We start from the raw sequence: 16,178 nt of genomic DNA on the forward strand, positions 1-16,178 counted from the left end.
GGAGGCATGACTTGAACAAGATACGGCATTATGACTAAGAACCAGGTTGACACCTTCTCACTTTTAAAAACAATTAAAAATGGTATTTCCTGTACAGACATTTCCTAAGAGCTGGGGTTTCATAATACAAATTGGGAATAAAAGGAAGGATTAAATAAACAACATTTTGCCGTTTCCTGAATGCTACTGGGCATACAACAATTACTATCTAGAACAAGTACCTTGTTCTCCAGAAAAGCAGCAGCACTTTGGTTTGTGTTTTATTATAGCACTAGATGGTAAAAACCAGTAAAAATATATGAATGAAAACAAGAGTTCTTAGTAACTGGTTAAGAAAGGTCATCAATCTCTTGACAAAAGCTAGAACAAATGAAACACTAGATTTATTCACCAATGTTAGTCTGAACTAGTGTATATAACAGTATTTTAAAAAGGTTTAAAGCTATGTTAGTGCTTGTTTGAACTTGTCTAGGTCCTAACCTATCTTTCTTTATTGAAACATCTGTTTAATGCAATTTTTGATAATTCAAGGCAGGTTCTTAGGACAAGACTGCTTTTCAAATTGTACTTGTTGCCCGGCCAGGCGTGCCTCAGCAGCTGAGCGTTGACTTGGGATCCAGGAGATCAGGGTTCGATTCCTGATCACGGCACATGCCCGGGTTGCGGGCTCGATCAATGACTCTCTCATCATTGATGTTTCTGTCTCTCTCTCTCCCTCTCCTTTCCTCTCTCTGAAATCAATAAAGATTTTTTTTTTTTAATTGTACTTGTTTATATAACTGAGGTGTTTTTTAACTATCATTAATTTTAGTAATAGGTAATGTTCAGTGTAAAATTAATATCAACTGATAAAAGAAATTTAATTTAGTTAGTCCTCGGTGGATTTTATTCTATTTTCTGACTTATGATACTTTTTACCTCCAACCAGAAATGTTTAGCTTTTAGCGAGGTTCATGCACTAGCAATCCTGGTTTGGTTATCATGGGAAAAGATTAAATGTCATTATAAAGTCACATTTTAAACACTAGCATAGTCTTAAAACATATAACTGCTTTAAGAAAAAGATTTATTAATAATTTCATTATTTCAATATCAATTCAGATTTTAAGATACAAATACACAATGTTATGATTATATTCTATGTGCTTAAATTGTCTGAGTAATCAAGGGGCTTTGATAAGCTTTATTTTATGGATAAATAATCAGTACCAAATTACTTGGAGTTCATGAACAATCAACGAATAGTTCCTAAGCACCTACTACATGGCAAGAAGGCCGGTGCTAGGAAATGGGAATGCAGCGGTGAACAACACAGACCTCTTACAGAGCTCACATCAGCTGCGTAATTAACTGAAGGGCAGTACCTGAGATTAGAAATCAGATACGCAATTGCACTCGATTATTTCTCAATTTAAAACATATAATGGGTTCACAACTCTCTCCAAGATCACAGAATTTAAGAAAAAAGACAAAGAAAAAAAAGGATCACAACTAGAGAACGTAGAAGAATGCACACAAAACTATAAATGTGCTGCATGGTCCACATGTGTTTTTCTATAACATAGAGTTTAAGTATCAACAAAATATTTATAAACCTCCATAAGATAATCATATTAAGTACAAAGGACGCAAAATTAGCCTAGAGAAATAAGTTTCAAAGACATATTTGCTAATATATAATCAAGAAGACTTTATAACGCACTCTTCATCTCAAAGTCTCTGTCTCTATTTTCTCTTTCTTACACAGTACCTTGAACAGTTCAAAGTGTTTGGGAAGGGAGAACTGCCTATTAGATATAAAGAGGCATATGGTTTGATAAAACACAGAATCTTAGAATTGTTTTTAAGGATGTTGGAGATTCAAAGACCAGAAAGGCCACATTAAAAAATAGAAAGGACACAGCCTTGAAAAAAATAGTTGTTGAGATTAGGCTGGATGTTAATTATAAACAATATCTACAAGGGTTCTAAAACCCAAAGACCGCTAAAAGAAAAATTTAATTTTCTACCAAGCCACAGTTGTTTTTTTTTAATATATCTTTATTGATTTCAGAGAGAGGAAAGGAGAGGGAGAGAGAGAGATAGAAACATCAATGATGCGAGAGTCATTGATCAAGCCTGCAACCCAGGCATGTGCGCTGACCAGGAATTGAACCCCAATCGGCTGGATCCTAGGTCGACGCTCAACCACTGAGCCAAGCCCGGCCGGGCCACATGAACTATTAAATAGAGCCTGAAAATAAATAAATAAATGAAGTCTGGCTTCGCCCTTGAAGGTGTGGCTCAGTTGGTTGGAGCATCGTCCCATACACTGCAAGGCTGTGGATTCGATCCCCAGTTGGGCTGTGTGTGGGAGGCAACTGATTGATGTTTCTCTCTCACATCAATGGTTCTCTCCCCCCATTCCTCTCTGTCTAAAAATCAATAAAAGCATGTCCTCTAGTGAGGACTTAAAGAAGGAGAAAAAAAAAAACAGTCTGGCTTAAGCAGAAAAAAATATAATCAAAAAATCCAAACTGTCAGAAATCTGTAACTGTTACCTGTATCAAAGATACGTAAACAAGTCATGTTGTTGTACAGGATTCTACCCAGAGGTTCTGTGGCAGAGCGTACAGTAGTTTGGGGGTGGCAGAAGGCGGTATAGGGAGGGAAATAAGCAAAAGAGTAGAGGAAGAAGCGAAGAATAAAGGAAGTTTTCTGTCTTCTAATGAAGATCAGGAAACCGAGCTTCCATTCTCAGGTTAGGTAGTAAATAGGTTAACATAGCTGTAAGAGTATAGAATAGGCCAGACTTTAAATGTAAAGATTGGAAAAATATTAATAATTGTTGAAATTAGAGAGTAAGTACATGGAAGTTCGTCATTCTGTTCTCACTGCTTTTTGCACATTAAATATTTCCAAAAGGAAAAAAATTAAAGTATATTAATAATTTCATCACTCTGGTTTGGTGCCCTCCAGAGGCAAAATAACATATACAAAGAGCTTTGGCTGTGATAAGTATGGGTTTTTACATAAAATTTATGTAAACCTTAAGTAAAGGCAATATGTGATCAATCTAATCCCAAAGAACCAAATACTAACAAAATAAGAAACGTTTCTACTTTTGGACACAGACATCTGATTTAAAATGCATGTTAAATAGTAATCCTACCCATGTTAACTCAAGGTCTGATTTATGATGAGTAGCTCTTTTCAAATCACTCATAACTGAAAAATAAAGCTATGACATAAACTACCTTGAAAAATGAAGTTTATATTTCTAAATATTACATAACTTGATATACAGAAAATAAATCTGTCTGATTTGCTTGTTTTTAAAAATTAACAATTTCTGCCCGGCCGGGCTTGGCTCAGCAGTTGAGGAGCGTCGACCTAGGATCCAGGCAATCGAGGTTCGATTCCCGGTCAGGGCACATGCCCGGGTTGCGGGCTAGCCGATCAGTGACTCTCATCATTGATGTTTCTATCTCTGTCTCTCCCTCTCCTTTCCTCTCTCTGAAATCAATAAAGATATATATATTTTTTAAATTAACAATTTCTAGCCTAGCCAGGCATTGCTCAGCGGTTGAGCATCGACCTAGGATCTAGGAGATCAGAATTCGATTCTCGGTCAGGACACATGCCCGGGTTGCAGGCTCAATCCCCAGTCAGGGGCGTACAGGAGGCAGCTGATCAATGACTCTCTCATCATTGATGTTTCTATCTTTCTCCCTCTCCTTTCCTCTCTCTGAAATCAATAAAGATATTTTGTTTTTTAAATTAACAATTTCTAAAACTTTATACAAAATTTTAAAATTATATAATCAATAAGATGATGCTTACCTTAGACATTCATTAAGAGACTTGGGCTCATCTGGTTGCATATTTTGAAAAGAAGTACCTTTTTCTTCAGATTGTGATGTGATGTCTTCACACTCAAAATTTTTACATGACTGATTTTCTATTTGTTCAGGAGTCTTGATAACAAACAGAGACATTTTTTTTAAAGTTTTGGGTTTCAAAATGAAATAACCATTTATAAAAGATTTCATTGAATTGTGTCCAATTGGACACATAAAATTGTGTCCAATTTGAGAACAAGGAAAATAGTAAATATTTCAAAATTATAAAATGATATTCAAGGGATGCTTTTTGGTTTTTTCTTTAGATATTTCAGAAAATTTCATAAGCCACATCTTTTACCTCATCTCAAACACCCATTTTCCTCCCAATCAGAAAGCAAATAACTGCTTCAGTCTCATCTGTAAGAATTATATCCTGGGGTCTATCTTTCTGAATCTGTTTTCTTATAATCACATTATAGATCTTGGGAATTATAACAAGAAATTCAAATCTCAAACTATGCCAACTGTTACCCTTATCACAAAGACCAGTTATTATGTAAATAATCTAAAATCCATAACCTTTGTTCTTAGAATTATATTTTAGTAGGGAGTTTTTAAGATTTTATTCTGTTTAAGCCAGCGTTAAAATTCACATATTTAGCCTGGCCAGGCATGGCTCAGCGGCTGAGCATCAACCTAGGATCCAGGAGATGGAGATTAGATTCCTGGTCACGGCACATGCCCGGGATGTGGGCTCAATCCCCAGTAGGGGGCCTGTAGGAGGCAGCCAATCAATGACTCTCATCATTGATGTTTCTCTCCTTCTCTCTCCCTTCCCTTACTCTCTGAAATCAATAAAGACATAAAAAAATTTTTCTTTAAATTCACGTATCTAGCTATATTTTCAAAAAGGAAGTTTAATTCAAAATCTGCAGAGTAATGAGGAAAAGCAAGTCCAAATATGAAGTAAGGTGAAAGCCAATGATCCATCACATAAATGCTCAAAGTCCAGAGGGCTGAGAGTTACATGGCTTTACAATTAGCAAAGTGGCTGGCTATGAGATTTTGCCTTTTATATTTAATGAACAATGCATACAATTTTATGGCATTCCTGTTTAAAAACAGGGAGGGGAGGCAGTGAAAGGAGGCTTATGTATTTGTTTAACAAAAAAACTGGGAGGAATCAAAGTACTTACATCTATATCAATACAGGATTCATTTTCATTCTTTTCTATATTGGCCCCAATCTCTTCCTGGGATGCCAGGATTTCTTTTCTCTCAGCAGCTTTACCTATGTTTGGCTTTGGCCTTTGCAATCTGCCCCTCGTTAGTCGTGCAGGTCTGAAAGCCTTCTGTTGATCATCTTTCTGCAGATTCATTTTTTCACTCAAGCTAAAACAATTACAAAGAAATAAAATCTAGTTATTCTGAAGTCACATACTTGCTTGTTTTCAGTATTCCCTTCTCTCAGATATGAATAAACAATTTATAATATAAAAGACTTCACAAGTATCCTCAAGAATGTTCTTCAAAGATATTCATACTTTTACACTTTGAATCTTTGAAACACAAGACATAATCCTGGAAGCCTGAGTATAAAAAGCATTTTTAAATCAAATTTTCATCACAAAATTAGAAACTCTACACCTGACAAGCATGTAATACAATTCCTCACTAAGTATAATATTGTGTAATGCACACCTCCAGGGAACTGGAAATAGATTATAATATAAACGTACAGTTCATAATCCACTGGTTCAGATTCAGGCTGGCGCAATGCCTATTTGAGACCACCACTGAAAGTTAAATATTCCCTTTTGAAACCCCTCGCTATAAGCAAAATTACCCAGAAATACATATCTTACCCATTAACTTATCTAACAAGACTTTGTTAATAATCCTGTTAATAAATTGAGGGAAAATGAAATTGCTAACTCAATGAATCCATATCACAATTTATTTCTACAATATGTATTAAACATAAAGGGCATTATTAAAATATTTTAACACCTACTCCTGAAAATGGACTTAAAGTACATAGCTGAAAATAAACTTCAGACAGTATCAAGCAGAAAACAAGTTACTGCAATCATTCCTAAGAGCTGCCATTTTTATTTTACTTCCTAAATACTTACTCAGACACAGTACCAGCTGTTGAGCTCTTGCTCTCTGTATTCTCCATTCCAGAAATGTCGAGTGAATTCATTTTATCCTGCTCCATGTGAGTCTATGAATTCAATGTTTTACATTTAGTCTACTTAACTTCAAAAAGTTCAAACTTTGCAATAAATAAAGGGAAATTACAACAACAAAATTTCTTTTATACTTCTAATTAGAAGAGTTTTGAAAACCATACATACAAATTTAAGTATTATAAAACATACAGAGTGGGGCAAAAGTAGGTTTACAGTTGTTTGTATGGAAAATAATGCAATAATTAACAAAAAATAATGTAAGAATAAACTTGTGTTTCACATACTCACAACTGTAAACCTACTTTTGCCCAGCCCTGTATAATCACATACATTACTGACAAAAGCACAAATCAGTATATCCTTTCTGGAAAGCCTATTGTCAATATGAATCAAGAGCCTTAAAAATATTCATCCTTTCTGACGCAGCTGTACGATTTCTAAGACTGTATTCTAAAATATTTAGATAAAGATTTAAGTACAAGGATGTTCACTGGAATATTATGCAAAAGAGCAAACACTGTAAACAGGCAAAATATTCAATAATGAGTAAATGGTTAAAAAATTCAGTTCACACCCATTGATAAAATATTATGAAGTCACCAAATTAAAAAAGCATGTTTTCAAAAGATGTTTAATGATATGGAAAAATATTTATAAAATGTTAAGTGCCAAAGAAGGGTAAAAAACTGAATTAAAACTACTAGTTAATTTTGTAAAAGAAAAGCTGGAAGAATTAATATGTTAAAAGGTTAGTTGCATCTGAATAATGAAATTACAAGTTACAAGTAATTTTTGTTTTAATATATTTTTTTTAATACTCACCCAAGGATGTGTTTTTATTGATTTTTAGAGAGGGAGGAAAGTAGGTAGAGGGAGAGAAAGAGAACATTGATGTGAGAGGCTCCATACAACTAAGCGACACCAGCCAGGGCTGTTCTAATTTTTATATGAATCTATATTTCCCCAATTTTCTATAATTTAAAAATATCTTCTATAATTATAATATACTATATTTTAAAAAGCATGATAAGAAAGATATTTCAGATAAGAGGAAAAAGGTAGACTAACATTTTAGCAAAAATGAAAAACATACAACAGTATAATGCTGGCAGGAATATAAGGAAACAGGAACATTCATTTGATACTTGCAGCAATGTAAATAGTCATGTTTTTGACTGTCAGTCTGACAATGCACAAGACCTATAAAAATACTGAAAATACTTTGCCCCATTAATCTAACCACCTCTGGAAATTTATCCTTTGTCTTATCCTTAAGAAAGTCCTATTTACAAAATTGTTTGCTTTTATTTCAAAAGTTTTTTAAAAATGGAAATAACCTAAACATCTACCACTAGGAAAATGGTTAGTAAATTGATAAGTTAACCCGATGCAACTATTTAAAAGGATCAATCAATCCCAAGAAAGTATAAATGAATAATTTCAGAGAAAAAAGTTTTAAATTTTATGTTATAATTAAAAACTACAGAAATGTTTACATATATAAAAAGAGTCAAATTTTATAAAGGAAAAACAGAGTAATGTAACTGTGTTTAGATGAAAGGGTTGTAGATATAATTTTATGTATAGCTGGTTTAAAAAATATTTAGAATAAATATTTTATATGAGTCAGGCTTGTCATTACCGTACTGAAGATGTTTGAAATTTGTCCTCGGTTCTAAAGAAAATGCGTTAAGTCCTGGCCAGTGTGGCTTAGTTGCTTGAGTGTCATCCCAAGCACTGAAAGGTCCCGGTTTAATTCCTGATCACAGCACATGCCCATGGTGTGGGTTTGATCCCTGGTAGGAGTGCATTCAGGAGGCAACAGATTGATGTTTCTCTCTCACATCGATGTTTCTCTCACATCAATGTTTCTCTCTCTCTCTCCCTCTCCCTTCCCCTCTCTCTAAAAATCAATATAAACATATATAGCTTTTAAAAATTAAATTAAAATAAAATAAAGCAGAAGCCTAGTAAGACAAATTTAATATTAATAGGTAAATTGTTCAAAAAAAAAAAAAGCACAAGCAGAAGACTAGTAAGACATTTAATGTTAATATGTAAGTTCTTGTATCTTTGTTTTAGTATGAGCAACATTACTTTGTAACTACAACTAAACATCTTTATTTCCAACTATTCAGAAAACTTTTTTTATAATTTTAATATCCATAAAGTCTCTAACTTCATACCTTATCAATTGAAGTTTCTGGATGTAAACTCTTACTCTCTCCATCTCTTTTACCTTGTGGAAGAACTGATTTCTTCCCAACAGCCCTTGATAAATTAGGTTTAGGTCTCTGGAGTCGTCCTCTCACCATCGGTTTAACATTTTCTGTTTGATCAGTTTCCCTAAAAAAAAAAAATTATTTAAATTGCACTATCATTGAGGCATATTAAATGAAATTCTTTAACAATCCACTCAGAGCCAGAAAAAAACTCCTTTAAGCTTACTTACGATAAGAGTAGCAAAGAAAACTGAAAAAGAAGAGCAATGAGGTAATAACTAACTTGTTCCAGCAGACGTTAAAAACGTAGTAGTTCGCGTCAATAATTAAAACACTGTGGTACTGACATAGAAAGAAAAAGATAAATGAGACAGAAAAGAAAGCTGAGATGACCTCAAAACACACGATTTTAGTATAAAATAAAGTTAGCATTTCAAAACAGTGAAGATAAGATGAAATACAAAATAATAATATTCTTAAAAGTATTAAATAATGGTGGAAAAACTGGTAAGAATGGGGAATAAAATAAAATTAGCTTCACTCCTTGCACTGTACTCAGATATATTCCTAATGGATCAACGATTTAAATGAAACCATTAAGAAAACATGGATAAGTATTATTTTATAATCTTGAGGTAGAATAAGACCTAAAATTTGATTAAAAGTTCAGGAGCCATAAAAGAAAAAACTGAGAAAATTAACAACATAAAAATTTAAAATTTTACATTGCTCAAACATGGCCAGATCAGAAGACAAATTACAAACCAAGAAAGCATATTTTACAACTCACACCACAAAGCTTACCTCCTTAAAATATAAAGAATTCCTACAAAAAATATCATCAATAACTCATTAAAAATTGGACAAAGAATATGTACAACTTAAAAAATAAAAATAGGTTTAAATATGAAGAGATGCTCGACTTCACTCCCAATAATGAAAGTACATATTGCCCTGCTGGGTAGCTCAATTGGTTAGAGCATCATCCTGATACATCAAGGCTGCAGGATCAATCTCTGGTCAGGACACATACAAGAAGCAACCAATGAATACATAAATAAGTGGAGCAACAAATCAATATTTCTCTCTCTATAAAATCAATAAATAAATATTTTAAGAAAAGTACATATTAAAGTAGACAGAGAGAGACTACATGAGCGAGCACAAATGTGACAAGACATTAAAAAGGTTGCTGATTTGATTCCTGGTCAGGGCACATGCCTGGGTTTTGTGGGCTCAATGGCCGGTAGGGGCGTGCAGGAGGCAGCCAATCAATGTTTCGTTCTCACATCAATGCTTCTCTCTCTCTCTCCCTCTACCTTCCTCTCTCTTTAAAAGTCAATAAAAAAAATCTTAAAAACAAAAAAAATCAGAGAACTACCAGGAATTATATATAGATATTCACTGTTCTATTCCTTTGACTTTTATTTGACTTTTATTTAGGTTAGAAAATGTTAAAATAAAAAACTGAAGAATATTCAAAAAAGAATTACATACCCCTGCCAAAAAAGAAGGAATGGGGTGGAAAACTATACTGACGTGTTATTTTACAATCTATCAAGACCAGCAAAAATCCAAGTTTAATAACAATGTTATTAGTTGGTAAGGAAGACAGATGCTTTCTAACATTGTTGGTGGGAATATAAACTAGCCTAACTCCTATGGAAAGCATTTTGACACTATCTATGAAAATCCTAAATGTACACACATATATATCCATGGAGCAAGCATTTTGATTTTTAGAAACCTACCCTACAAATATACTTGCATATAGATGAATGAATGGAGATGTAAAATTATAAGCATTGTTTGTAAAAACAAACTATATAGCCATCAACAGGGCATTGATAATATGTGATTCTTCCACACAAGAACACTATGCAGCTATAAAACAAATAAGGTCTTTATGTAAAGATATGAAGATATAAGGGGAAAAAATTATAAAATGGTATGTATACAACTAGAATTTTTAAAAGAGTAAAAAATTACATTTGTACTAGCATTTTTTTTTTTTTTAAATCCTCATGCAAGGGTATTTTCTCCAATGATTTTTAGAGAATAGAGGGAAGAAGGGATGGGGAGAGAGAGAGAAAGAGAAGGAAGGAGGGAGGGAGAGAAAGAAACATCAGTGTGAGAGATGAGAGAGACACATCGATTGGTTGCCTCCCGCACTCACCCTGACCAGGGCCTGGGGTCGAACCTACAACCCAGGTGCGTGCCTTTGACCAGGAATTGAACCCGAGACCCTCCAGTACTCAGGCCAATGCTCTAGCCACTGAGCCACACCAGCCAGGGCTATCTGTATTAGCTTTAATATACTCTTTTTTTAAAATTTCTGAAAGAATATAAAAAAATAAAACTGATTGCTTGTTAGAGTGAATAAGGATATGGTTGGAGGGCTATTTCACTCAATACCTTTTTACACTTCTAGGCAGTTGAACCATAAGAATATATTGCCTATTCCAGAGACTAACTTAAATTATTATTTTAAAAAATAAGGTTGATTCTTAATATAACCTTGCTTTACTGAAAATAATTCATAAACTGAATAGCTTTTAAGCCCGTATGAAGAATTATGAGGGAGACAAAAATGAAGTCTGAATTCTTGACATATCTCTTCAAAGAGGAATTCCTGTGGTGCTTTTGTTCTATTTTTAGTGAAGATATTAATTTAACCAGTATCTATATACTAAAGAACATAATCCATCTCTTTAAAATCATAAATATCAAAGTCCACTACTTTGACAACAGGCATGAATATTAACTCAAACCAAATAAAAGTAAAATCTCATAGAAAACATTTAAGCTTCTAAATTATTTTAGAATTTCGTAAGTTACCACTTTGCTAAAATTCGTGTCACTATAATACATCACATATGATAGAGGCTCTTTCTATAGTGAAATATAAAGTTAAAAACCCTGATGTCACACTCAAACCACAGACATATTAAATAGTCTATAGCTACCTTCTCACCCCTAAAGGAAACAACAATATTATCATTTCTTAAATAAGAAATTATCAGAAGTTTGAAAAATTTGAAACCCTATCATGTAAAGTACTTACAGTGATATATTTTTTAGTTGAACAATTCTTTCTTCTGTACAACTACTCTCAGCATTATTCACCTCACACAAGGCTCTAATTCCAACTTCTGATGCATGCATATCTGAGGTGCTTGAATCTGAAGTCTCAGTTGCTGCTGACATGGCATCATGTTGACTACTAAGGAAATGAAAACATCAGGGGGAAAGAAATTCTTAGTAATGCATACTTTATACTAATTCTTTAAAAGGTTTTTTAAAAATACTTTATACAAACCAACACTATGGATGATAATCCTTCATATTATGGAAAAATTAAAACAAATATTTTGGCTTTTCTATGATCTCTCTTGCACCATGTTATTAAGAACTATTCCTTCAAAGAAAGCAGCTGCCACAAATTAACAAGCTTGGGAAAGTGCTCAAAAAGTCACAAAAGAAAAATCCCTTAAATATGGGATTCACAAATCAAATGTGTGTGTAAAATCATAGTAATATTTAGAAATTATCTTTCACTAAAATTTTATGAGAGCATTTCAGATCTTGCTCCTCAGAAGATGTGTCATTTTGGCTCAAATAAACTCATAAAAATTCAAAAATAGCCCTGGCCTGTATGTCAATAAAGACACATAAAAAACAACAAAAAAAGAGAGAGAGATTACTGTGGCTATTCAAGTTTATTAAAAAAAAACACACACAAAAAACCTTATGCTAGGTGAAATAAGCTAGTCAGAGAGGGACAAATAATATAAGGTATCTAAAGTAATCAAACTCATAGAAACATAAAGTAGAACGGAGGTTGCCAGGGGGCTAACAGTAAGAAGGAAATACGGAGCTGCTGTTCAACAGATGGAATTTCAGTCATGCAATGTGAAAACATTATAGAGCTCTACTCTACAACACTGTGCTTATAGGTAACATACTATATACACTTAAAAATTTGTTAGGAGAGATGTCATGTTACATGCTTTCTTACCACAATTTAAAAAACAAATACAAAAAAAACTCAGCAGGATACATCATATTCAAACTGCTAAAAAACAAAAATAAAGAGAAAATTTTTATAGAACATGATAAACCCATGCAAATACTATCTATCATAAGAAAGCTGTGGTGGCAAAGTATGCATCAGAACAAATGGCAATATCAGAATGATATCATACAAATGATAAAAGGCAGATTTCACCACAAACAGACAACAATTCAAGATATGTATGTACCTAATAAGAGAGCCTGAAAATACATAAAAACAAAAGAAAGGAAAAAGAAACAGGCCAAATCACAATTACAGTCGGAGACTTCATACTCCTCTCTCAGTAACTGACAGAAAACGTAGGCAGTCAGGAAAGAGATATGAAATACCTCAATGAAGGAAGAGGGTCCGTTTTTCTCACAACTCTGTCACTGGAGGAAAAATCCTCAACTTCACCGACGGTTTGTACAAGGGAAAGCTTCTGCTCCTTATTGCTTTCATCTCCTTTTCTCTCGGGACTTAAAGACTGACATTTATCTATAAACACAAAATGCAAAATGCATGCTATTCCAAAAACTGAAAGCAAAAACATCTATATTTTAAAGCTCAAAGGAATTTACATATAACACTCTCTTCCTATAAATCATTAATCCATTCAAGTTCTTATCTGCACGAGACAGATATATTTTTAGAGCATTAATGAAAAATCAATCAACTTATAACTGTTTCTGTTGTGAGGATCTGCACAAATTTCTTGGGCAGTTTGTAGCATCCTCTTTTTATTCTGCTTAAATTTTAAGTGGTTAAATATGTCTAGTTAGGAAACAAAGTGGATTTGGCTCTTCTGTTCCTTCAGAAGTATCATCATTGTAACACAGTAACAGCTATCATTTCAGTACTTACTAAATAACAGAAAGTGTAAGTCCATCAGATAAATCTCTTAATGTGCAAAACAACCCTACTGAAAGGTATTAATACTAACCCATCACAGAGAAAAAGGATCTGAGTTCAAAGACCTTAAGTGACTCACCCAAGGTCACACTTAGCAAATACAAGAGCTGGACTTTAAACTAAGGTCTGCCTGATTTCTAAAGTCCCACTGCTTGCTTAATCACTGAGCTATTCTGCTTTACATGTAATATCTTTAATAGTAAGCCACAAAAGAGCACAATATGCTAATCCATATAAATCATACTATGCTACCTGCAAGGACTCATTTATTAAAATCATATTGGTACCCTGGCCAATAGGGTTCAGTTGGTTGAGCATCAAAAGGTTCCCAGTTTGATTCCCAGTCAGGGTACATCGATTCTCAGTAGGGGGCATTCAGGAGGCAGACAATCAATGTTTCTCTGTCTCTCCCCCTCCCCCTTCCCCTCTCTCTATAAAATCAATTAAAAAAATATTTTTTAAAAAATCATACTGGTGAAGCTGAACTACATAAAGTTTAAATTCTATAGACTCTTAAGAAAAGAGAACAAGACTTCCCTAACTCTTAGCCCTCTTTCCCTAGCAATTCGTGTCAATATGTCTGCATTCTATAGAAGTTTAAAAAATGAAAATGGGAGGAATAGTTATTCCAATAGCTCTTTTACAGAAATTAAACAACTTATTATGGGTTCACAGAGGTGCTCTGAAAAAGTAACATGGAAATCTGTGATTTATTAAATAACACAAGCAATATACATTTAACTAGAGTAAGTCCTCACTTTACCTTGTCAATACATTCCTGGAACTGAGGCAAAATGACATATAACAAAACCAATTTTACCAGAGGCTAACTGATATAAACAAAAGTTAAGTTCCTAAGGCATCTCATGAAGATGTAAAAAAATGATGTTGAATGAAACCACATTATTCAAGGGCCTGCAGTATATGCACTGGACTTATCATTGTTAATGTGAGTACATAGGAGATAATACTTCTTAGAGGCAAACTTGAGAGAAAAATCTCCCCATTTAGCTTTGTTTTTGGGTTTTGTTTTACAACTTTTTTCCTACTAAATTAAAAATAAAAGTGTTTAACACAGTATATAAATAAAAAACCAATTAATAAGCATTATTAATTACTACTGTCCAGGATAAAGGCATTTAAGTTACACACCATATTATTGTACAGTATGTCCTTAAATAATGCAGAGGCTATTAAAATATGTAAGAAACTTACTTTTCTGTTTTTCTCCTTCTGAAGGGCCTGGCTGCACAGTGGCACTTCCTGAAAGATTTTTTACTTCTTGTTTACCAGCTTCATCTTGATTTTTCCTTCTCCGTTTCTTTTGATTTAGGTCTGGTTCTAATGCAATCTGTTCTGAATCCTGTCCTGATAAAGTCAAAGGCTGCAGTTCTTCTTGAACTGTCTGAACATCGTTTTGAGATTCTTCTGTGTCTGAAATTTTAGCACTCATAGACTCATCTGGATTATCATTCACTTCTTCACTGGCAACTTTTTTCACTGAAAATAAAAGAAATGGTTATAAATTACATGAACAACCTACAGAAAAATTCTTAAAGTTGGAGAAGATACTCAAGGATGTCCTCTATAATATTATTTGTATGAGTAAAATTTTTAAGTCAACATAAAATGCCCAACAGAGAACTAAATAAGTTATAATACTACATTGATGCTATAAAAATCCATGCAGTAAATAATAATGAAGTAGGCTTATACGTAGTGATATATTTCAAAAAATACTGTTACATTAAAAAAAATATATCAAGCACAGCCTGCCTGGCTCAGTGGTTGAGCATTGACCTATGAACCAGGTCACAGTTCGATTCCCAGTCAGGGCACATGCCCAGATTGCGGGTAGGAGGAAGTTGATCAATGATTCTCTCTCATCACTAATGTTTCTCTCTCTCTCCCTCTCCCTTCCACTTTCTGAAATCAATAAATACATATTTTTAAAACAAATTTTTAATCAAGTTGCAAAACAACACATAGTATGACCTCATTTTTATTAAACAAAAACAATTACATATACTCTAAGACACACACATACATATATGCATAGAAAGAGTTTAGTAATAGTTATGCCTAGGAAATCTGAAGAATCTGGCAGGATAGGAGAAAGACTTCAAAACTTTTTTTCCTGGATTATTTTTCAATGAACAATCTTTTTAAGGCATATTAATAGTCAACTGTATCAAAAGATGAAAACAGCCCTTTCCAGATAGCTCAGTTGGCTGGAGTGTCGTCCATACACCAAAAGGATGTAGGTCCAAGGAACATACCTAGGTTCCAGTTCAATCCCCAGTCGGGGCCATAAGGGAGACAACTGAATGATGTTTCTCTGATTCTTTTCCTTCCTCTTTCTCTAAAATCAACTTAAAAATTAAATTAAATTTTATAAAACCATATCCTCAGGTGAGGGTTTTTTTAAAAAAATTTTTTAAAGAAAGACAAGAACAATAAAATAATTTAAAAGCCATAAAGAGATCACCATGGAAAAAGCATCCAAACCAAAAGTAAACAACTTCATAACCATGACTGATCAGACATCTCAAAAAATATCTAATCCTAAAAAAAATAATAAAATTCAATGTCATTTATTTTTGTGGGAAAAAAGTCAAAACAAAATTTTAAAACAGAAAATAACACTTGATTTATTCTCCATCAGAATAATAATCAGCAAATTCTGAGACTTGTAATAATATATCTGAAATTTTCTCACATTTAGTAAGATACAGTGAGTTATTTGTATTATCAACTATAACATGATAATCACAACTTTAATACATCTATTTTAATCTCCTAGGGCTATGTATAGTAAGTTAAGAAAAATGACTAAAGAGTAAAATAACTTTGCAGTTATCAATACTACTTTTTAAAAGATACAGACATCATACTCCAGAAAAGAAAATTCTAGATTGGCTCTGTTCAGAAGAGTTAACACAGCAGGCTATCCTTTGAAAGGTCTACTTAA

General features: G+C 33.3%; 1 protein-coding gene across 7 annotated transcripts in view; it reads right to left on the bottom strand.

Annotated features, from left to right (window-relative positions):
* BDP1 (BDP1 general transcription factor IIIB subunit) overlaps positions 1–16,178 on the bottom strand; it is an 80,683-nt gene that overhangs the window by 43,028 nt on the left and 21,477 nt on the right. For all 7 annotated transcript variants that reach the window (XM_081133434.1, XM_081133437.1, XM_081133433.1 and 4 more), the window contains exons 10-16: positions 14,423–14,707; positions 12,646–12,793; positions 11,306–11,464; positions 8,206–8,365; positions 5,960–6,051; positions 5,021–5,216; positions 3,823–3,956 (exon numbers count right to left, since the gene is read on the bottom strand). In XM_081133434.1, coding sequence (XP_080989560.1) covers positions 3,823–3,956; positions 5,021–5,216; positions 5,960–6,051; positions 8,206–8,365; positions 11,306–11,464; positions 12,646–12,793; positions 14,423–14,707 — 1,174 coding nt within the window. The remainder of the gene's footprint in view (positions 1–3,822; positions 3,957–5,020; positions 5,217–5,959; positions 6,052–8,205; positions 8,366–11,305; positions 11,465–12,645; positions 12,794–14,422; positions 14,708–16,178) is intronic.

The sequence above is a fragment of the Miniopterus schreibersii genome, assembly GCF_964146895.1.
Source record: "Miniopterus schreibersii genome assembly, chromosome: 3".
Classification (NCBI taxonomy): Eukaryota; Metazoa; Chordata; class Mammalia; order Chiroptera; family Miniopteridae; genus Miniopterus; species Miniopterus schreibersii.